Source organism: Pristis pectinata, chromosome 30 (genome assembly GCF_009764475.1).
Source record: "Pristis pectinata isolate sPriPec2 chromosome 30, sPriPec2.1.pri, whole genome shotgun sequence".
NCBI lineage: Eukaryota > Metazoa > Chordata > Chondrichthyes > Rhinopristiformes > Pristidae > Pristis > Pristis pectinata.
Window position 1 is genome coordinate 25,221,274 of NC_067434.1, and position 24,402 is coordinate 25,245,675.

A 24,402-nucleotide genomic window follows, 5' to 3' on the forward strand; every position below is an offset into this window, starting at 1 on the left:
TGCAAACGACCCCCATGAACCAGCAAACAACCAGCGTTGCAAAAATTTAATATTGACTAGGGAGCAAATGCCAAACAGGAGACATGAGCGAATGGAGATCTTAGAATCTGGAGCAAAAAGCAAACTGTCGGGAGAACACAGCAGGCCGAGCAGCAGGCGCTGATCCAGGGTCTCGACCCAAAATGTTGACAATTCCTTCCCCCCAACAGATGCTGCTCGACCTGCTGAGTTCCTCCAGCAGTTTACTTTTGGCTCCAAATGCCAAACAGCATCGTAGACAGACCCCAGCATTAGTCAGTGGTTTAAGATCATTGTGGGTGGAATAGAAGGATTTCAGAAATAAAATTCTTTCCCACCCACACAGCCCTTCCCAAGTTATTAACATCCAATTGTTTAAACTCCAACCGATCTGGAATCTTTTCCTTTTGTGCTCACACCAATGCAATCGAACAGTTACAATGCATCAAGAACACGGAGCCTAAATAATTAAATGAAGTGATTGGCAGTGAGGAGCACCAGACACTGGAATAGTTCAACCATGAAATATTACTGACAGTGAGGTCGGAAATGATATTCGATAAAGCAGAAAGGAATGATGTCCATGCTTTTACAGAGTTGCTGAATAAGCTTTATAGTATTCACCATATTGTGATACTGCAAGATTCACTGCATTTCAAAAGAATAGTATTTTAATGATTTACAGCTGAGATGCTCAAAATTGATTGGCAATTGATCAGATCCTAGTCAAATAACTTTAAAAGCTTTGGGATTCAAAATGGAATTCACAGTTCCACTGGAGTTTCAAAAACAATATTTACAAGGATGAAATTGCCATTAGTAAAACAGGTTAGTGTGTTGAGTACTTCAAAAGCACCGACTGTAAGAACAGATCTGTGGGATGATTTAATTCTTTAACTAATGCTTATTGTCCTGTTAAATAAATTGAGCCATCTCAATAGCTTTTTAATCTTTATTAATTTATTTTTTAAACAAAGAGGTTAAACCATGCATCATAAATACACAACCTTCCACCTTCCACCCCCTGTAATTGCACACTGCCTCAAGCTTCAGGCAAGAGTTCCACGTTATCCAGAATGGCAATAGTCACTAGTGTCGCATCATGAATTATTAAATCAGTACTTCGTGGTGATACATAATTTCTTATCAATTATTCATGCTAATGTGCGTGTAGTTTACTTAATTGTGTTATTGACGATCAAAAGTAATTTCCTGAAAATCCACAAGGACAGAAAATTTAATCAGTGTAACTACTTTTCGGATGCAATGCTGTTAAGTATTCTTAATTTGTTCAACGGTCATTTATTTATGTACCTTTCTGTTGGAAATACAAATTTAATCAAACAATTAAATTTGAAAGTTAGGTTACAAGAACCCAGATCATATAAAGTTGAATTTTAAGCAAGTTAATCATATTTTGGAAGGAAAGGGTATTAACTTGATAATTAAAGATTGGGATGCACAATTTGTCCCAGCATATGGCAATTAATCAAAGAAAGAGGCTATTTAAAGAAATTGCAGTGGAATATTGCTGCAGAATTTAGAGATCTGATTCTTGGTGTGCCCACTTGTCCTTTCTCAGTAAAACACCCAATTTATGAATACTTGTTAAAATAAAGTAGCAACAATGAAGACTTTTTTCCAAATTTAGGACCTTTACATTTTACTGCTTCATTTTCAGTTTCCCCTTAACTAAATGCAAGATTTCTTCTTCCTAAAATCACACATTTTAATGGTATTTACAGCCCACAATACATAGAGTCCTGTTATATCTCACTCCTTGTAACTGTTACAGTATTCATATTTCATCAGAACTTCAAGTTAAAATTAACAGCATAAATTAAATTCATAAATCCTATTGCAGTGGAAAGTATACCAGAAATTGTGCTATTAATATTTTAAATGAATTCCTGTTAACAGTTTATCCACTTAATAGAAATCTACTATATCATAATGACCTAGAAGCTTGGAGCTTTATTGCACACCAAAGGTCCAATCTTGCAGAACAACCACTTGTGTATGCAAATTTATCAGAAACCTGCAGTTACTGTGTGTTTTCACATTTGGTCTGTGATGACTTACCTGCCTGTGATTATAATCTCCTCCCTGCATGGTGAGCAGAGAATAGTTAAAATTGCATGTGTTCTGAGGAAGTGGTTTGTGACATTCATCATCCACACCAACTCCAGAGCCACAGCACGGCAACTCTAGCAGGTTTCTACCTTCCCATTAATCCAAGAGGGGAATGAACATGGTTAAAAGAAACAAAGGCAGGCAACTATTATGCTGCAAAAGTCCAGAATCCATCTATTTACATCTTTTGGCTTTGACTCAGGTAAGAACATCTTAGCTTTTGTACAGACGGAGTCACAACTTGATCATAGGGTAGATCCAGCATCGTTAGAATCAGAGAACATTCACAATGATGTCCTAAAGTGATCTCAAGTGTTAGCTCTACAGTTATGCTTCTGTTCTTCTGCTCATAGGCTTCTTTCACTCTCAATCTTTTCTTTGGGGTGGCTTGCCTTCTCCTGGTCACCGTCCAAGGAAACCTTTGGTCCAACGGCGGGGCTGCTGTTGGATGGCGGAAGCAGGTTGGCAGACTGGAGCACGGCCTCAGAGTGTTCACGTGCTTTCATCCGCAGTGCTGCCACGCTGGCCGTTCGATTACTCTGGCAGCCATATGGTGGCAGAAAGGACAGCCCCATTGGATCTGGCGAGCAGCAGGAACACAGGGAATTTCCTAAAATAAACACAAGTACCTTAGGAATGTTTCTTTACAGATGGAAATGTTGCATTCTGCAAACTTTATCATTTATACAGTGACGTGGCTGCCTAAAACATCTTGGGACTGGAAAACGATGCACTCTTGAGTAATTCATGTTGTATTTTGTATCCATTTCAATAAATTTGAAAACAGTTCCATGTTAGGCAATGCAACAATGTGCTGTTTCTAATTATACCTGTCAACCCAAGACAACCCAGATCAGCTGGCTAGCTGCTATTTTAACGTGACACCATCTTAATGAAAATGTATTTTACTAACAAACATCATAAATAAAAATTAGCTGTATTATTGGACCAAGTACAGGTCATTGTTTGGTAAAATTAAAACAGATGTTTCTTTTCTTCTTGAAACAATTGAAAGAATCACTGCTCCAAATAATTAAGTCAATCTGGTGCAAAGTGACCTCTTGGTAAGGAGAGTCATCAACTCTTCAAAACAATCTGCATTGCTAAGGCCCAAGTTAACGTACTTCATCATAATCACCTAACTGCTCAAGGATACCTTTACATCGGTAATTGTGGGAACGAGGAACATTGGGTTGAGTAATATCTTGCATGTCTTCACATGGTTCAAACAAAGCTGCCTTCCAGTTCCATAAAGTTAAGGCACCTAATAAAGGATTGTTAACTTGCCAACTAAAATAGAAATGGAAATGTTGGCAGAGTTTATAGCAAGAAAAGTGCACAATCCTAACTTTATTCCCACAGCAAGTTTAAAATCCACTTTGCAAAGATCTTTCCCTTCCCTTTTTCACCTTCGATATCTACTGTGATATGGAAGTTCTAATACACAGGTATCCCTGCCCCTTTGGCACCATACTCTGAGTGAGGCACTGGGTATTGACAGGGTGTTGAAGTACAGGGGGTAGCTCACTTCAGCTTGATCCTTTACCTGCCAAGGTATCTACCCAGATACATTTGACAGTGGATCAAAAGCTGCTCTACTTTTGCTTCTCCAAGCTGTAGCCATCTGGAATGCCTCAAATAATGCTGTCAGGCTTCTCATCTCTACAATCAGGTGCATGATCAAAGGTAAAAACTGAGATAGGGGATGTTTTCCAGATTGTCATCCATTCAATGATATCAGTTACAAGGATTCCATATTCAAAAATGGGGAAAATGCAGGAAATTAGCTACAATGAAGAGCTTTCATGGTCTGGGTATTCTTTACTGCTTTTGCCCTTCTTACACACCTTTAGAATTTGTTTCCTTACTGTATTCATAGGTCTGGAGGTCATTTAAGTGTAGCAAAGGTCTTGACGGGAAATTCCCTTCTTTACAGAAAGATGGGCACCATCCATATAAACATCTGCAATCAAATACATTAAAGCAAACATAACCTAAGCTGCCGAGGTCAGAGGTGGTTTCCCAGTGCTGGGGTGTGTCCTGATTGGTCACGTCCCTGATTCATAGAACATAGAAAAGCAGGAACAGTGGTAGGCCAGTCAGCTCTCAGCCTGCTCCACCATTCAATGGGATCGCAGCTGGCCCTCTTTCACAATACCACATTCCTGTTCTCTCTCTCTGCTCCTTGAGGCTTTATGTCTAGAAACCTATCCATTGCCTTCTTAAATATATGCAGTGACTTGGGCTCCATTGACCTCTTTGGAAATGAATTCCACAGCTCCACCAGCTTCTGAGTAAAGAAACTTCTTATTTCCATCCTCAATGTCTTATCCCTTGTCCTGTGACTGTGATACTTGGTTCTAGACTACCCCCAGTCAAGGGGAACATCCTCCCTGCATATGATGTGTTGAGCCTGTCAGAACATTATATGTTTCAATGAGAGTTTCTGCACCATTCTACTAAACTCCAGTGAATACAGGCTGAGCTGAGCCCATTTCTCCTCATACAACAGTCCTTCTATCATTGGAATCAGTCTGGGAACAATCATTGCAGTCCCTCTGGGGCAAGTATATCCATAACTGTGAACAGTTCTCCATGGTCTTACCAAGGCCCAATATAAAAGTAGTTAAGGCATTTTTTTAAAAAAAAATCCATTTGTCCAATGGAGATAGTTTCCTTTAGGATTTTTTTGCTTTTCCTCAAATTTCAAGTATATTGAGGTATAACAGGTAAAACCATTCTCTTTTGTACTATTAATAAAAATATTATTGTTTTACACAAAATTCTCAAGTATCTTTCAGAATTATATACAAATACTTATTTCTCCATTTTGCAGAGTTTTAATAACTTGTGTGCATGTTAAATGCCATAATATCCAAGCTTTTCACAGGCCACAAAAACTTCAGCAAATTCTGTCAGTAATTTCCATTGATCTCAAACATTAGTTACCAATATAACTGACATTCTGAAGTAATAATAGATCTAAAAAACTCTGCAATATCAATTATAAACATGGAAAGAACCAGGTTGCTTGAACCTCATGGCAGCACACGCTCCATAGCATGAACATCAACCTGACCAGTATAAGCAAACATGTGCAGTAATAAACAGAAAACATGCACAAATTCAAAGAAACTTTTCTGTGCCATCCAGGGAACTGCAACATCCTGATGGTAATTAATTTATGTTCTCACTATGTTACACCCAAATTATGCTCAATATTTGTTGAAGATATGAGAAGTCATAATATTACCAGACTGGCAATCAAACCCAGATACAACATTAGGATGTGCATTCCAAACATTATTAGTTATTATGATATTTATCAACATCTAATGGATTAAATATCAGCTTCTTCAAAATAGAATTCTTTCCCGTCATGTAATGAGTCTGGCAAATCCACAGCTCATTGCATGTAATCCTCTGCCTCATTCCAAAGTGACACTACCCTCAGTACATCAATGCTGTTGTACTTAAAAACTGAAGTTCAAACCTCAATGGCTGCAAATGGCTACTTTTGAAAGAATTCTGGATTTTGATCTAAACTTATGCCTAAATTTCCATTAATAAAAAATGTAGGAAGGCTTAAATATCAATAAAAAGTCTGAAAGTTGTTTGATATACTCTGAAATGAATAGGGTTGTACTGTACAGGAATGACTTTAAATGTTCAACCCCAATTTGCATCGTTGATCGAATATGAGCACCATATACTGAGTGCCACTTTGGTTGTCTAATCGTGCCATTGGGTTCTTCAACAACAGGCTGTGACTTGCACAAGGGAACCTTCCTTTTCACCGAGATTCCTCAGTGTTATAAACAAGCCTGATCTCAGACAGTTCACCCCACTGATTAGTCCAGACTGGAGGGATATATCTGAGCACTGGTGTTTCACCCCGCCTGTTTGGACTGAGTGCTCTGGAGTTGCACAGAATTATCACATCACCTGTACTGCAATATAGTCAACTGCCCAGAACAGTAATTTGTATTAAATTGATTCATGAATTGCTGTATGACTCTTTATGTCTAATTTTTGTTCAGAGTCCAGCTTGTGAATTTAACCAATTACTACTAATGACGTTATGACATTTTGCTTACTTTGTCAATTCAATAAACATAATCTGGTCTGGACGTTGAACCCTACCAAGTCTGGCTCACAAAACTTCTGAAGACTCGATCAACCTATTGGGATTATCTGGAGAGAAATTTGCTTCGTATTTCCTGATAACTATCTGTGGCCAAAGAGGCTTGAGGATTGTGTAACTGGCAACAGAGCTGTTCATTAGCTACCACAGTAACTGGGAGGAACAATGCTATTGTTATGGTAAACACGTGTACCTGTACATAATTTCTCCAGTGGCTCCATCTGTGACTGATTTACAGATCTGTTGGTACTTTAGTGTAGCTTGGTTTGTAGTGTATCTCCACGCTATAAACACGTCATTTGCAGTAAACCAACATCAAACCTGAAGCAACAGGGAAAATCTATCGTGCTTTGCTTCACTCTGCACCAGCTAACGAGAACACATGATAAAATGCCAAGAATAACTCTAACTCTGTTTCTACTGATGCTATAACCGAAGAGAAACAATTATATTTGGTCAGTCTGATTCAAATACAATCATTTCAGATTGTTCTCCGTCTCCAACACATTCGTTAGTTTGTACTACAAATATTGGAAGTAACAACTAATACACGATAAGCCAAGTACAGGTTCTAGTCTGTTTTGCTATCAAAGGCCGTGAGCAGATAGGGAATGCTACAGTTCAGACAAGGACGAATGAACTCTCACCGCCCATACAATGGCTCACACTTTATGTGTTACCACTAACTCTAGTGCACTTTTGTTGATCAATAATTAAAACGGAATCAAATCAGTTATTTTTTTCACGGGACCACCTGTCCAATCTGCGCACACCGCTCCACTCCTCTCCGGGTGAGTAACAGGTCGTACCTGATCTTCACTTTATTCCTAGCCGCATTTAATATTTTAAAATCAGAGCTCGGTTGGATCAGCAAGGAGACAGCATCAGTGGTGTCTGAAAACAACCCCGCGCCCGGAGGCTGCTCTGCGAGCGAGTCGGTGCAGTTACTGCAGCCGCCAACGATTCGCTTTACACCGAATGGGCGATGTGATGTTTCTTCGGGGCATCGATGGGGGGGAATCAGCGGGCGTGAAGGGACGGAGGCAGTCCCACCGCCTGCTCGGAGTTTCTGTGCTGAGAAAACAAAGTCCACAGCGCGAATTACAAAGCACTTTTCTCGTACTTGGAAGTATTTAATCCAACAACCGGCCTTTGGCTCTGCGGACGGACACACTCCGTCCTCCCAACTAATGACACCTTTGGATCCTACTTCTGAATATTTCTGGATTATTCGCACGAGGTTGCGATAACGTGGAAAATTCCACCCACTTTTGTGATCAGGTGGAACTGTCCAAAGCCAGGTCTCCCTGTCACTGGTCCAGAGAGTTCACAGAAGCCCAACAAGTTATTAAAAACCTTATTTCAAGATTCTCTTCATTGAAGACACTTGGGGCTCAGACCTGGGACGGTTTTAGCAGCAGGAAACCATTGGCACCGCTCGGTCTCTGCCACCCCAGTGCGGGCAACACCACAGCCTCGGCCGCTCTGCCGGCGGGGTTCCCACTGGCCTCCTGGGGTGCAGGAAGGAGGAACAAGGCGCCACCCATAATCTGGGGCTGGGCAGCCTCACTGGCTCAGTATTTGGAGTGGGTGTCCCGCTGAACACCGGCCTTGGCTTTCGCTCTATCCCCAAATGTCGGAACCAATTCCTCCCTCTCCCTCCTGACCCGCCCCCCGGGGCGGGGGGAGGGTGGGGCTGCAGATTTGATCTGGAAATGATCAAAGCTCACCTTTCAACGTTGCAACTTGGGTGAGAGCTTGGGCGTAGGTGGCGGTGTTGAGGAGTGTGGTGGGCAGACACGAAGGGAAGAAGGGCCCGGCCGGACCCACCGCCCTGCTGAGGCTGAAAGAAACGCAGCGTTAGCGGGACCATCACAAACACCTCAAACATGAACGTCTCTGATGCGACAAGCAAGGCACCAGCAGCTGGTTCAGACTTTGCTCTTACTTTTGTTGCATTTCTAAAGACTCCTTCTTGTTCCTGCTTTGCTCCATTTGGGAGGGAGAGTTCATGTTCCTCATGGGCGGCGATGCTTCTCCTGAAATCTCCTTCGCCGCCTCCTGCTCCGCACTCCCTCTCTCCGTCTTCCTCCACTTCGCTCTTCGGTTTTGGAACCACACCTGCCAACACAAGGTCGGGGACTGAGCCCGCGTTCCAGCATCCACCGCCTGCGCTTTCCTCGCCCGGTGACAACTGGTCGGGTTGTCGATTGGGACCGCGAGACTTTCGTTCAAACGAAAGTCTGGCTGAGCTCCGAGGACACTGGCCTGTTCCCGAATTCCCGCATACACTCAGCAGCTATTCTGGAATTCTACGATTCTGTTAACAAGGTGAAATGCGAGGACTTTCCCTGCTGCGGGAAACACCCACCCCGACCCCACCGCACTCACAAACACTCCCAGCCCCGAAACCCCGACTGCTTCTCTCTCAATTTTTCTGAAGGACAATATCGCCTTGTTGATGACCGTCCGATATACGTTCGATCAAAAGGCAATAAATATAGTTCGGAGGTTTTTTTGTAAAAAAAAATCATTAATTTAGTCCGTTTTCGCTAAATTTGGCGACCGATACTTGGAGAAGAGTGGATCGCAGTCCTTCCGCTATTATGTATGCGCGGTTTAAATTGCTGTTAGATTCACAAAGATATTAATGACTTTATAATCATGTAAACTTGGGTCAGTTAAGTGTGGACCAGATGCAGACAACTTCTTGCATCATAATTGAATGAAGGTCATTGGCTTATAACAACATTTAATTGAGCAATTTTTCATTATCATATTTTAATGACTTTCCACTGACAGTCTGCGACAGAGTAACATGCATGATGAAGTCGTTTATATCCTATTTAGTGATTGTTTGACAACATCAGCTTCGATTAAGGCTGGGCTTCCTAACGCATTAATCATATTTTAGTGGCCTACAGATTCCACATCGCGTGTTTTTAGTGGCTTTGTTTTTCTAGTCCCCTTTTGTCTCAAGAAAATAAAACGACGATTGAAAAGCTCAAGCTCCAGTTTGCAGGGTAATTGTCTCCATTTGCTATCTCACCCCTGCACCTTCCCGCACAAAGTCGCGGGCTGCCCGTCCTGAATGTCCCTAATTGCTACATTTATCTTAATTTGCAGTTTCTTTTTAGACAGTAGGGGAGCAGGAGACGTTGGAGAAACACTTAAAACACACCTAAAATAGGATTCCATTGAAAAATAATCATATGCCTCCAAGTGAACAACGAATCATGTCTAGATTTAATAAGCAGGATCTCTTAATCCGTTTATGGAAGAATAATATGTTTACAATCCCTAATTTAGAGCCAGCGAATTCCATTATCTCGCTGCATTCATTGAGTTTAAAACGATAGGGCCGTGACCCAGAGACAAACTGTTATAATTCTTTACAATTACATTCGCTCATAGATCTCACCTACAACAGTCTGAAAGACTTTATAAATGCAGTCTGTGCAATCCCTTATTAAAAATGGGACGAGTTTTTATTTTGCTGGCTTTGTGTTAAATTGCATGCGGCCAGAGAATTTAAAACTCCATTGACAAGGCAGCTTCCAGCTCTTATTCAGCAGAAGATGAAAATCAGTTTCGGCTCACAATTTAGGAGATAGTTTGGAGCTTTTTTCAAGGCAAGGAAATGGATGTGCATTGATGTAATTTAGTGCCTTAGAGACACGGACAAATTAGTGTAGAACATTATCACTAGTTAATTATGAATGACCGATTAATCAACCTAATCTAATATTCCACATTATGTTGACGTTATTAAAGTGCATCACATAAATGACAGATAGTCTTTCATTGCTTTATCTCCAGCCAAATATGCACTTTACACTGACGGCTTCAAAAAGTCTGAGCTCTCCTTTAAAGCCCGTTTACCTGGACTCTTGCTTCAGTGAGATTTATCTTCATTGCGAGTTCCTCCCTGGTGAATACGTCTGGATAGTGTGTCTGTGCAAAGACGGCTTCTAAAGCTTCTAACTGAAATGGAGGGAGAAAATGCATCTTTTGATAAACAAATCTTCCCATATACCACTGACAGAATCGTGATTCGGAATTTGCCCCGTTAGATTGCGATTTGCAATAAATTTGCAAAGTGTCATCAAATTTCGCACACTTTGTAAATGGTCAGATTTCAAGATAATTGTAGTTTGTTTCGACGGATTGCTTTTGGTCTTAATTCAGTCAAAACCTCTGCCAGCCGATGCTGCTGATTTTATTTGTGTGCGAGTGAATGGTTAAATTTGCAATAATTCCAAAATGGGTTTGATGTGAAGCAAAGTTATAACCGGCGAGAGCCCCGGTGAACAATATCACACAGGTTGCGTGTACTTTAATCGCATTTCACCAGCAGCCCTCTCGAGGCAGGACTGACCTGCTGAAGGGTGAACGTTGTTCTGTTCCGACGTTGCTTTCTCCGGAGGAAACCGTCATCGAAATCGCTGGTGCTGTGACCCCCAAAACCGCTGGAATTCACTGAGAAAGCAGAAACAGAACTGACTTTAAACACTGAGGAAAGCTTGTGAGGTTAGGTTACTAAAGAGAGGGGGGGGGGGGGACGTTTTATCTCATGAGGAAGTAAGATTAGCTTTAAAAATCGCACTCCAGTGTTCGCTTGGTCAGATTGTGGTCTGTTCAGTCACAGTTACAGGAGAGAATCCCCACAGGTCGGAGAAATGTGCAGGAGGTCTCTCGCTTGGAGAATGTTTTGCTTAGTTTATAATTTGCAAATGACAGATTTCCATTGAAATAGAGGTGTGAAAAGCATCCAGCGAGAGGGCATATTGTTGAGATTATCAAAAAAATGTTTCTCTCAACACCGATCTCCTGAACCTCTCGACAATGATTCCAGTGACCGTCAATTCCAATCGGAAGCTCCAAGTCCGGCGTTCGGTCAAGGAGTGAAGGCTTCCAATAAATCTATTCCCCACCCCATCCCGTTTATAATTTGTTTGCAAAACAGCATAAAAGATTCATGCAGGGCCGCAAGGCAAAGGGAGGAGCGTGACCACATTTTAAAGCGTTGATTGGAAGCATGACACCGAACATCTGCGATGGGAAAAGCCTAATTTAGCCCTCAGGCTAAAAGGGAGGCTTCTTTGTAGCCTCAGCGACAGAAGCAGGTGGCCCGCTTCTCGCCAGACCAGGCTTGGCCCCGACACACGGGCGCTGGAAAGGGCACACGTCTTAAATGGATATCGGTGACTGCACCACAGAGCTTCAATAATTCTGTAAAATATAAATAATTTACAACAAACCTTTAAGAGTGTGAAAAGAATACACAGCAAACGTCAAGTCAGATATATACACGGGATAAGACCACACTCAGCATTGCCATAATCTTTATTTATGTTACTCGTTAGTGAGCCGTTACATTTGACCATCTCCAAAGTATTGTTCAGTTGGATAAAAAGCAGGTCGAGTTTGGTCTCCGGCGGACATCCGGCACCGCGCACTGGATGCGCGTTCTCGCACCGCCCAGGAGCGGAAAACCGCAGACCATCCCATATGATTTTTTAAAAACAGAAACGTTCTAAAGGAACACACGGATCTGAACCGTTCGTTATAAAACGCGAAAATTCCGTTATTTAGATAACACAACATTATTACATCTCGGCGGCCACTGGCAGACTGTGCTTCTGACAACTCCAGTGTCCAGTTGGACCGTCGCTCTTTCTGCACACGGATAATTTACGGCAAGTTCCAGACAGAATCGGCCGAACGTACTTACAGGAATTGGTCCGACAACACTCCCCGTCTAACTGCGGCGGGCAGTGGAAATAGAACATCGTGTCACACCAGACTGGTCGAAATTGGCTTTGTATCTGAGAGAGAAAGAAACGGGAAATAGTGATAATGATCTCCAGCTGGTTTCCACGGTAAAGTTTCCGTCTGCGGGAAGGAGAGGGGCGGCCCGGCGGGAGAGCCTCCTGTCACAGGCGAGGCAAGTGGCCGCTACCTGGATCCGGGCGGAGGGCGGCTGCGAACCCTTCTCGGCAGCGAGCGGCCGACCCTCAGCGAGCGACTGACCAGATGCCACTATCTGTCTGCGGCAGGCTCTGCCTTTATAATCTCACGCATAATTGGCCTTAATCTAATTATTTCCAGCATTGTCTTCTGTGAGTAACTTAGATAGGTCCTCTGGGTTTTGGCAAAATGCGCACGTGGTCCGGAACGTCATTTCTGAGCTGCACACATTCGCCTGACATTTGTAAAAGACAAAAATCTGAAATACCCTTCGCTAGTTACGCATCCCTCTCCCTCGTTCTCCCGCCTGCAACACCTTCCCTACAAGGGGAAGATGGAACGACTTCTTGTGACAGTTCCCCCTCACGGCGCCGTTCCACTTTCACTGCACAATCCCACGATGAGGCACTTTGGCGACCTGCTGCCGCGCACAAACCGCGGGTCCGTCGCTGTCACATCAACGCATTTCCATGATACTCACAGCAAGGGGTGCATCGATTTACGCCGCTTCCCTCAGTAAATGATGTGCAGGGGACGCTATGAAATTATTTCTAAAACGCATTAGAGTCGGGAGCAGACACCGCGCGGTTCCCGCCTCCTGCAATTTGCGCTTTAAGCACTCGCTGAAAATTTCAAGTCGGGGCGCGGGATTGGGCTAAATCATATAAACTGCAAAAAAAAAGCAAGTATAATGGTGCATAATTGGTTCTGTAATAGCATTACGCAAAGATAATAGCCTGTTAGAGCCCCCTGCACTATTAAGCGTTTCCCTAGCGTAAAGCCTTTATGATATTAGGGGGGGAATATAATGATATTTTGGTTATTAAATGCGCGTAATTAATTTATGCACCACTGAAAATAAAGTTGCTTTATGACCTCTGCAAGATGTTCAGATGGAGAGTCTGTGAGCTGCAAGTCAGACAACTGTTGAGAAGTTTTCTCTCTCTCGTCCGTCCACTTTGTTTACTGCGGTTTATCTGAAGGCTGATGGCTCAGAATTACAAGATTCAGTTACCTAATTGTTGTCTCACTGTTGGAAAGTGCCGATGCAGGTGAAAGATTCGAATTAACAACAGGGTGTTCCCGGGGAGGGGCTTGTGTGCCCGGGGCGGGGGTGTGGTGTACCCGGGGAGGGGGTGTACCCGGGGGGGGGGGGTGTACCCGGGTCGGGGGTATGGTGTACCCGGGTCGGGGCTGGTGTACCCGGGAGGGGGGGTGTACCTGGGTCGGGGGCGTTGTACCCGGGACGGGGCTGGTGTACCCGGGGAGGGGGTTGTGTACCCGGGGAGGGGCTGGTGTACCCGGGGCGGGTGTGTGGTGTACCCGGGGGGGGGGGTATACCCGGAGAGGGGGGTGTACCCGGATCGGGGGCGTTGTGCCCGGGGCGGGGCTGGTGTACCCGGGGCGGGGCTGGTTTAGCCCGGGCGGGGCTGATATACCTGGGCGTGATTGGTCTTTCCAGGGAAAGGGGCTTTTATAACGGGACGGGGTGTACCACGGGTGGGTTTGGTGTATGTAGGACGGCAGGGTGCACTCGGGTGGGCTGTACCCGGGGCGGGGCTGGTGCGTTAGTGAGGAGAGACTGTTGGAGTGGGGAGGGTGAACCCGGGGCAAGATTGATGAATTTGGGGTGTGAAGACGTACCCGGGGCTGTTATAACGGGGCGGGGTGGGTGTACCCGGGCGGGACGTGTACTCGGGGCGGGGCTGATGCGCATCCTCATGAATCTTCACCTGATCCTCGCTACATTGACTTATCGATCAGCCAGCCTTAACGAGAAAGATGGCATGATTTACAGCTTAATTCTGATGGCCTAACGAGGAAAATAATGTTTGCTGGTGGTGATAATGAAGTGAAGATAATGACCGGCCGCTCCGGACCGGCCGCTCCCGAGGATTCTCCGTCCTCCCACTCCAGGAAACGAGGCGCAAATTTAACTCGATTGGGAAGGCGCGAGCAATGATAAATCGCCCCGGAAAACGCATCGTTCGTCACCGTGCGTTCGTTTTCTTAAGGCAACAGTGAAGATCAAACAGAACGTTTTCTGACGCCAAGTGCATCATGTAGCAGCGAAAAGTTGTCACGCAGCAAAGCACCGAAATCATCTCATCAATACATCAGCTCGGCGTGAATTACTTCTGTTGGCGAGACCTCGCCTCCCTTCAAACTTCCATTCCCTTCACGTAAATGCCAAATTAGTCAAGGTGACTGGCTTTAATTTCTTCTGGCCTCTTTAGTGTTGATGCCCTCAAGACTCATGATGTCAATTGGCTCGAAGTACACGGATCAGCAATTAACCTCAGCAAATAAATCCTCTGTTGCTTTTGTCGCAAAGTTAGTACCGTCTTGGAATTGTAATTAACCCGCGCCAGGCGATGAAATGGACCTTTCTGCCAACTTTCCCATACGGACAGACTGCATTCGATGCTTTACAAACTGTGTCTATTGATAATTCATTGTGAAATGGATACGCAGTGGGTTCGAAATAGAGTTGTATCCAACACTATGTTAAAGTGCTGTGCTGGTTCCGCTAATGGAGAGCATCGGGCATTGCATTCGATTATCTATGGATTTTTTTTTTAAAAAACACATAATTTGTAGTTTATCAACTGCAAGAAGTGGGCAGAAGACGCACTTACGGAAGGATGCGCAAAGCGAGGGAACCTGGCAACGGAAGGCGACGTAATTGTCATGGAGCAAAAATCGGGCTGCTGGAGGAACTCAGCGGGTCGGGCAGCGTCTGTGGAGGGAGGTGGACAGTTGAGACCCTTCACCTGGACTGCCCACTCCCCCAACTTCCCCCCCCCCCCCCCGCAGTTGCTGCCCGACCCGCTGAAGTCCTCCAGCAGCCCGATTTTTGCTCCAGATTCCAGCATCTGTCATCTCCCGCGCCTCTACAGCCGCCTGGACTCTGGGTCACGGGTTTCCATTCTGTTAGCTGCATAATCCCTCTGGATTGTTGGCTAAACATGAAGACATTTAAAACAGTGAACGGGTATTTAGAGCTGAGGTTATTTTAAAGCCTGCACATTAAGGACGATGGAGTAAATTCGACCTCTCCCTGGATCACTCTGTGAGCTCCGGACGGTTGACTCCAGGGGCTGCGCCGGGTTTCCTTCCCGTTGGGCGGCCGCTGTCCCTCCCTCTCGCCAGCCGGGGGCTGCAACGATGGGGGGCTTACGTCCTGACCCCGGCCCCTTCCAACACTGGACACTGGGTGAACACCGGTCGGCTTTGTCCAATATTGCTGTCGGCGAAGGGTTGATTTCCCGCGGATGGAAGGGCTGCCCTGACCTCCGCCCAAGGGCAGGGGGCTGCTGGCTTGGATCACACTGAGGTGACAGATTGGAAGAGTCAACCCCACATGAATGGGAGGAGTGAAAGGCGCCGCACGAAGTGCCGCAGGAACTCAGTAGGTCGGGCAGCATCTGTGGAGGGAAATGAACACTCAACGTTTCTGGTCGAGACCCTTCCTGTTCATTTCCCTCCACAGATGCTGCCGACCCGCTGAGGTCCTCCAGCATTTTGTGTGTCTTGCTCCAGATTCCAAGCATCTTGTGTCTCAGGAGTGAAAGGCGGTTGTATTTAATAGTTAGTAACTTTCGACACGTCCACATTCTGCCCCTCCCCTCACACCCCCAGTGGGGGAACTTGTTCCCCAGAAATATACCAATGGCAAGAGCTCGTTCGGGTTCTTCAGCTTCGTTGGTTGTATTTTAACTGCATCCGCCGTCTCTGTTCCAGAACCATCATTGCCCTGAGCTGACAACGGAGAAAAAATTATCAAAGTCAAATCTCATTGTGTCGGGCAGCATCCGTGGAGGGAAAGGAATTGTAGACGTCAGGACTGATGCAGGTTCTGGACCCCAAACGTCGAAAATTCCTTTCCTGCCACAGATGCTGCTCGACCCGCTGAGTTCCTCCAGCAGATTGTGTGTTACTCCAGATCCCTGCATCTGCCGTCTCTTGGGTCTCAAAAACTATTGTGTTGTTTTAAATTATAACCGCATTGTGGCTGCGCCCGTCAGACTAGGTGAACGAGACCGTGAAGCGTTGATCTGCTCTGTGCAATAAAACATCGGCTTTTGGAAAGTTTGAAATAATGAATAAATGCTCCCCGTTTCACCGGAACTCGATCACAATCCAAAGGTGATGAAATGGGAATGTAGCTGCAAACAGGGCCCAGGTTGTATGACGGATAAAAAACAAAATGCAAAAAAAAAATTGGTTTAAAAAAACTTCCAATACTTAAAATGCCAGAAAACGATAAGTATGAGGGTGAGGGCGAGGCTCACGTTTGTGGAAAATTCATTTAAAAAAAACAACTGCAGATGCTGGAAATCTGAACTGAAAACAAAAGGCCAGAAACACTCAGCAGGTCGGGCAGCATCTGTGGGAAGAGAAAAGAGTCAACCTTTCATGAACCGTTATCTCTGGTTCTTTTCCCGGTCGTGGCTTGGCCCGCTGAGTCTTTCCGTTTTTGTCACGTTTGGGGATATGGATCCAAGTCTATGAATATTCCCAAAACCCAGAGAATCGGCGGTTTGGTCGTCAGACGGGACGGGATCGCCTCCCTGAGGATGTGTGGACGGTTCACCGCGGCCGGTTCAGCACAGTAAGGATTCCATGCAACAACAAAAGATTCAAATGTTCAAATGACAGCAGCTGTATATGAACGCAGGCAGTCTCCCAGTTTACACAGCCGCAGGATTACAGATCACAACACAATCTCTGGGCAGGAGTCGTCGCCGGTGGATTTCGGTTTAGTGCGATCCAGTTCAGAGTGAAATGGTTCAGGACTTCACCTTGTGCCTATATCGTCAGTATTGGTGGTTGAGACAAAAACACTTTGTCCGGGAATTATCACTGGATTGGTCATCTCAGTGTCGGGGAACTTATCTCCAGCAGAAAGATGTTTGGACCCAACAGATTTCCTTTTACCCGCGGAAGTTCACTTATTAGTCCTGGACCGGGATGATTTCCGCGCGAAATATAAATTCATTCATATTAAGGAAGGAAAATAAAATTCCATGAGCAGTTTCCATTGCTTTGTGATTCTTAAATATTCAGCTCATGTTTGGTACTCCAAACTTTACTGGAATTCTACTGCCAAATGCCCAAGCCACAGTCTCAGAGCAAACCTTCCGAGCTCCCGTCATTGTCATTGCCCGGGCTCCTGTAAGACCCATTAATATTTATTTTTCTTTGTTTAATATGTGAATTTCATGAGTTTGTTTAACTTTACAAGCGCACCGACTGCTGCAATAGATTGGATTAAATAGTAGCGGTGTGATTTAAATGGAATTTGTATTCCTAACATGCCTGGTGTATTCCTGTACACCAGAGCTTGTTTACCGGGAAGTGTATGACAGTTCCTGCTGTACACGGACTCCCAGACACCGAATGTCACCCTGTGTTGGTGCATTAAACATGCGGCGCATTTAGCGTTAACACCTACTCGACGCACCTGCAAAAAATCATGACATCGGGCAAAATGAAATGGACAGGGCGGCAGCTGCACTCGGAGCTCTCAGCGGCAGCATCGTTGTCCCACTGACCACCGGGGAACACATCAGACCCACACACAGTGACCTGCACTGCACTTTCTCTGCAGCTGTGACATTCTGTTCACTACTTCCATGTACTTATGGCGTGATCTCACCGGATGGCACAGAGGTTTTACACTACATCTCAGAATCAGAATCGGGTTTATTATCACTGACTTATATGTTGTGAAATGTGTTGTTTTGCGGCAGCCGTACAGTGCAGAGACATAAAATTACTATAAATTACAAAATAAATGAAGGAATAAAGAGGTAGTGTTCATGGGGTCATGGACTGTTCAGAAATCTGATGGCGGAGGGGAAGCAGCTGTTTCTGGATCATTGAGTGTGGGTCTTCAGGCTCCTGCACCTCCTCCCCGATGGTAGTAATGAGGAGAGGCCATGTCCCGGGTGGTGATGGTCCTTAGTGATGGATGCCGCCTTCTTAAGGCACCACCTCTTGAAGATGTCCTGGATGGTAGGGAGGGTTGTGTCTGGGATGGACTGTGATCTCCGTGCATTGCATCCTCTCCCCATGGGGCTTCGGATGAACTATGGAGGTGAGGGGAAGGGCAGGGGAACAGGCTGCTTCCATATCAGCAGGATATTAAGAAGTGGAAGGCCTTGGAGTGTTACTCACGACAGGACACTCAGGCTCTGGTCCTGCTCTTAAAAAAGGGGGTAGTGCAGCTGAGCTGCTGCCCCACAGCTCCAGTGACCCAGGCTCTGTTCTGACCGCCGGTGCTGTCTGTGTGCAGATTGCATTTGCGCCTGTGACTGTGTTAGCTTCTCCCAGGTGCTCTGGTCTCCCCCAACATCCCAGAGACATGTTATATGTTCTCTGGCCACTGAGTTACCCCTAGTCAGTGGGATGGTAGGACAGCATTCTGACGGGTCGCATCACCGCCTGGTGTGGAGCTTCCAATGTGCAGGATCACAAGAGGCTGCAGAGGGTTGTGACTCAGCCAGCTCCATCACGGACACAACCCTCCCCGCCATCCAGGACATGCCCTCTACTCGTTACTACCATCGGGGAGGAGGTACTGGAGCCTGAAGACCCACACTCAATGATTCAGGAACAGCTTCTTCCCCTCCACCATCAGATTTCTGAACAGTGCATGAACCATGAACACTACCTCGTTATTCCTTTTTTTTGCACTATTTATTTTGTAATTTATAGTAATTTTTATGTCTTGCACTGTACTGCTGCCGCAAAACAACACATTTCATGACATACGTCAGTGATAATAGACCTGATTCTGAAAACTGAGGTGACACAAGAGATTGCAGATGCTGGGATCTGGAGCAAAAAGCAAAGTGCTGGAGGAACTCAGCGGGTCAGGCAGCATCTGTGGAGGCAGAGGGCAGAGGGATGCAGATGTTTCAGGTCAATCTCCTGCATCAGGACTGAGAGTGAAAAGGGGAGATGGGCAGTATAAAGAGGTGAGGGGGAGGGGTGAGGCAGGAGCTGGCAAGTGATAGGTGGAACCAGCTGGGGAGGGGGATGATGGGCAGGTGGTGGGGGGGGGGGAATGGTGGAGCTTGTGACGGAGGCTGGGAGGTGACTGGTGGAGACAACAAAGGGGTGCAGATGATGGAAGCTGATAGGAAAGGCAGGTGAGTGGAACCAGATGAGGGAGGGATGGTGGGAAGGTCGGCAGTTGGAAATGAAAAGGTCGAGAGAGGGTGAAAGGAGGGAAAATGGAGGGACGGGCACGTGAGAGAGAACAGGTCACAGGGAAATGAACGGGGAATGGGATTGATGGGAATTTCCTGAGAGCAGGTACAGACACAATGGGCCAAATGATCTCCCTCTAAGTCTTAGAGTCACACAGCATGGAAACAGACCCTTCAGCCCATCAGAACAGAATCATCTGAAAGCACCCAGATGTTTACAATGGTTACACAGCACTCTGTTGGGTCTGAAGTTGAAGAGCGCCTGCTCTAAAATGGAGACAGGAATGTGTTGTATCTCTTTGTCCCAGTTCAAAATCCCCCAAAGCTCCTCGCATGCAAGGACTTGCTTTGAATGCAGTCAGGTTTCTTATAAAGCTGAACAATAGTTGTGCAATGCATAGCAAGATCCAAATATGGCAATGAGATTAACAACACAGTTCATTTGCATGTATGTTTTTCTCATGGGGTGAACTGTGTACAGGATACCAGTCCATGGCACCACTGTTCTTCAAATAATGCTGAGGTTTGTTTCACACCCACTCGGCCAGGCTGACTTCAACACCACACCCCTGGGATGGCACATCCACAAACAGAATGGGCCGTTGGATAACAATGCACAATTGCTGTGGAATTTGAAGATGAAGTTGCTGGTATATACCAGCTACAGGTACACCTCCGCAGTCATCTCAATGCCCAACAATTTTCAAAGCCTACTGAGGGAAGACCCAGGCATCAGGTCTGAAGCCAATTCTGAAGCACTGAAATGCAGGAGTCTATGATTCCCTAATACCCTTCTGAATCAAGCTTTCACACTGCAGTTTGTCCCAGGCAGAATGTAATTCCAGTCTAGAGTGAAATCACATTTATAACCTCCAAGCAATCCTCTGGATCGCCTGGCAGACAAACATTACTCACTGTGCTGCTTTAAATGGGGAATGTGCCTATAAGTAAGTGCCCAGTCACCTTTGCAAAGCTCTGTTGTGACTCAGCAAATGTGAGATATAGTTGCAAGTTACGGGTGACATTATCCAGTTTTAGTATCCATTTGCTTCTGAGTCCTTTTCTTTTTAATATGGATGAAGTTTTTTGCTTTCAATATTCCTTGCAAGTTCTTCATGTTTTTGCAGACGTTACCAGTTGTTTCATTACCTTTTGCTGCTGGTTTTATTTCTGCCAAACACCAGGATCTGTTAGTTTCTGCCGATTTGTATTTTTTTTTATTTTTAGTTTATTGTTGCCCTTTACCTCTTTGGTCTTTTTTGAAATGTGGCTGTTCTTGGCAAGTAGAGTTCTTACCCTTCAGAGAATAAACTGATTCTGTAAGACAGAAACATGCCCTTCTGCACTACTGTATCATTAGCTATTGGCTGATGTGTGAATCCACTGTCCTCACATCCACAGCTGCCCCCAGGTTGCATTTACTTGTGTGAAGTACTCTAATATGTAAGTTGTGAAAGAGTTAGGCAGTCATGGGGAATCCAGTAAGTTTGAAGTGGATTCATAAGGGTGCAAGGATATGGCTATCACAGAATCATGGGCTGTCACATAACTACATGAATGAGGGGCATAGCCAGAAGCAGCTGTGTAAAACTTTGGTCAGGCCACATTGTGTGCAGTCCTGGTCGCCCCATTACAGGAAGGATGTGGAGGCTTTGGAGAGGGTACAGAAGAGGTTCACCAGGATGTTGCCTGGATTAGAGGGTATTAACTGTAATGAGAGATTAGACAAACTTGGACTGTTCTCTTTGGAGCCTCGGAGGCTGAGGGGAGACCTGATGGGAGTATATAAAATTATGAGAGGCATAGATAGGGTAGACATTCAGAGTCTTTTTTCCAGGATGGAAATGTCAAATACCAGAAGACATGTATTTAAGGTGAGAGGGGGAAAGTTTAAAGCAGATTTACATGGCACGTTTTTTTTAACACAGAGAGTGGTGGGTGCCTGTAATGTGTTGCTGGGGGAAAGTGATGGGAGCAGGTATGACGGCAATGTTTAAGAGGCATTTAGACAGACACATGAGGGGGGAACTGAGGGATATAGACCATGTGCAGACAGATGTGCAGTTTCAATTGGCATCACGTCAGCACAGACAGTGCAGGCCAAAGGGCCTGTTCCTGAGCTACAGTGTTCTACATTCTATGTTCACTGGAATTTAACTCATGCTATAGAGGCCAGTTTTGAACTCAAGTAACACATAGTGATTTCAAGGAGTGCAGGATGTGGCAATGCAACTGCTTGAAGTAAGAGAAGAATCCCTTCAACTGACCAACTTATTTACGTTGGGAACCACGGAGAGAAGCGCCTTACTTGGATGTGCTTATACTTCTGCTGTAAATGTAGGGTTACACATACCTGAAGTGAAGTGACTAACTGTGGGAGGATCTGCACAAGTGGTTAGTTGCTGAAAATGTCTGTTTTCACAGGGCTCAGTTCTACTTAACACTGCAGTGCGTCAAACCAAATACAGGCTTGTTGTGTCTTCAGCTACGTCAAGTTCAGATGGTGTGCACATTACATAGAACGTAGAACAGTACACTCTATGGAACAGGCCCTTTGGCCCACCATGTCTGTGCCAACCATGCTGCCAAAACGAATCCCATCTGCCTGCCTATGGTCCATATCCCTCCATTCCCTGCCTATTCATGTGTCTGTTTAAATTCCTTTTAAACTTTGCTGTAATATCTGCTTCCACAACTTTACCCGGCACTCTCTGCATGAGAAACTTGCCTCACAAAGCTCCCCCTCTCATTTTAAACATATGCTCTGTATTATTTGATATTTCCACCCAGGGAAAAGACTCTATCTACCCTATCCAGCTTCTCATAATTTTAAATACTTACCTTCAGCAAATATATTATAGAGTTTACTTAGAGGACGTGCTGTTGTAGTTCAGGTAGAGCAGTGGTCCCACTGATCCACCAACCACGTTCAATCCTGACCTCTGGCGCCGTCTGGGTGGAGTTTGCACGGTCTCACTGTGACTGCTTGGGTTTCCCCTGAGTGCTCTGGTTTCCCCCACGTCCAGAAGATGTGCTGCTGGTTAGTTAATTAGCCACTGTAAAGTGCTCCCAGCACAGGTGGGTGGTAGGAGGAGTGTTAGTGGATAAGTGTGAGAGAATAGGTTATAGGGAAATGTGGGGGTATGGGATTGCCTTGAGAGCTGGCATAGACTCAATGGGCTGAGTGGCCTCCTTCTGTATCATAAGTAGCTCTGAGAATATCTCCTGTAAGTCAAAGTGGTTCCTTCCAATGAAAGACAGATACCACCAATAATGGTCATCAAAAACATTTGTTGCCACATCCATGTTAAAGCAAGTTCACAGACAGTGGGCACATGTTCTTCACTGTGAGTATCATTGATGGAAATGCAATGTTATTTGCTGTATTGTAATTACTAACATGCTGTAATATTGGGAGATGTTAAATATGGAAAATAATACTTATGTCAAGATTGATAGGGTTTTGGCATTGTCAAGTGGAGGATACCACTGGGCAGAAAAGGCCTTGAATTCATTTTTAAACTACCCATGCTATCTTCAGTCTGGTAATATAGTACATACACATCCATTAGTGCTTAATTAATTATGGATATGACTAATCAAATCACGGTCTTTTAAAGAGTGGATTTATTCATGTCTATCTTGTTTTTCATGATTTAAAGCTTTGTTACTTCCCTTAGTGACCATGGGAATTAAGAGCTTAATGTCAACAGAACATATCGGAGGTGTATGATTTATCCATGAAGAGTAAAACACTGTTTAAAATGACTTAATTGTATTGCTGGTTAATGAAAAGTTGACTCATAACTTGAATGAGAAATGGTGAACTGTGGCTCTAAAGCAAAGCAAAAGCCTTACTTTTCTACAACACCTCCCATGACATTGGGACAAAACCTTTAAACGCAATGAAGTGGTAGTAAAGTTTAGACTCTGCTGTAATGTAAAAAACACAAGAAGAAACTCCCACAAACAATAAGCTGATTTTAGTGATGTTTTCTTGAGATAGAATTGGTGAGGCATGGGTACATTCCACAACATAGTTACACCCATCTGAGAGAGCAGGCAGAGGCTTGGTTTAACATCTATCTAAAAGACATCACTTCTAACACCCTGGCAATTTGAGCAGGACACCCCTGGCGAGTCAACTCAGATTTTTATCTCTGGAGTGGGATTTGTGCCTCCTTTTACCTTCCGGCTCAGAGACAACAGAGCCACAATGACGTTACACAGAAGTGGCACAAAGCAGGTGAAAATATACCTTGTACATGGGGTGAATGACATCTAACTTTGGCTTAAAATCCAGATGCAAATTGTGACTTAAAGCTGAACCCCAGAAGAACAGATAGCCAGACACAAAACTGCAATCAGAATTGACAGAACAAAGAAATGGTAAAGATATTAAGGATTTCATCAAAAGGATATTATTGCGCAATAATAAATTTGCATGTGGTATTTAAACGAAATGCATTAGATAAAAAAACTTGAAAAGATAAGTTATTAATTTAATTAACAGGAAGATCTATTCAACTCATTTTCAACTAAATTGATACTACATAATAACATTATAATGACTCTACATTGTACTTCACTGAAAGGAAGGAACAGCTCTTAACTAATTTATTAGCCAGCAGTGTGTACTCTGCCATTGCACACAGATTTCTCTCAGCTTATTTTCAACATAAAAAATTAACAGCACAAATGCACCTGTGTACATCCACACTAGAAAGCCAGTTTGTGCCTCTCTTTTCCTCTCTCTGAAATTAAAATAACTTTTTAAAATATAAAGTTGGCCTAATTTTTCCCCTTTCATATTCTCCCTGTTCATCTCTAGCAGAGTGCTTTACCATTCATACCTACATTCCATTGATAATTTGTTTCAGGTCAGTTCATTGATGACATTTCATTCCCATTGACACA

At 44.5% G+C, this 24,402-nt stretch overlaps 1 protein-coding gene across 3 annotated transcripts; it reads right to left on the reverse strand.

Moving 5' to 3' along the window:
* Positions 1-940: 940 nt before the first annotated feature.
* Positions 941-12,983, reverse strand: drgx (dorsal root ganglia homeobox). 3 transcript variants are annotated; one of them, XM_052041596.1, is made up of 8 exons: positions 12,747-12,983; positions 12,030-12,123; positions 10,674-10,774; positions 10,178-10,279; positions 8,244-8,416; positions 8,026-8,138; positions 7,105-7,369; positions 988-2,761 (listed from the first exon to the last, which is right to left on the reverse strand). In XM_052041596.1, the coding sequence occupies exons 2-8, from the start codon at positions 12,085-12,087 to the stop codon at positions 2,686-2,688; spliced, it is 888 nt and encodes a 295-aa protein (XP_051897556.1). In that variant the 5' UTR covers positions 12,088-12,123; positions 12,747-12,983; the 3' UTR covers positions 988-2,685. The 3 variants fall into 3 exon arrangements, with proteins under 3 accessions (XP_051897559.1, XP_051897556.1, XP_051897557.1); XM_052041599.1 differs by lacking the exons at positions 7,105-7,369; positions 12,747-12,983 and adding an exon at positions 12,258-12,333 and having other exon boundaries at positions 941-2,761; XM_052041597.1 differs by lacking the exon at positions 7,105-7,369.
* Between the last annotated feature and the right edge of the window lie 11,419 nt (positions 12,984-24,402).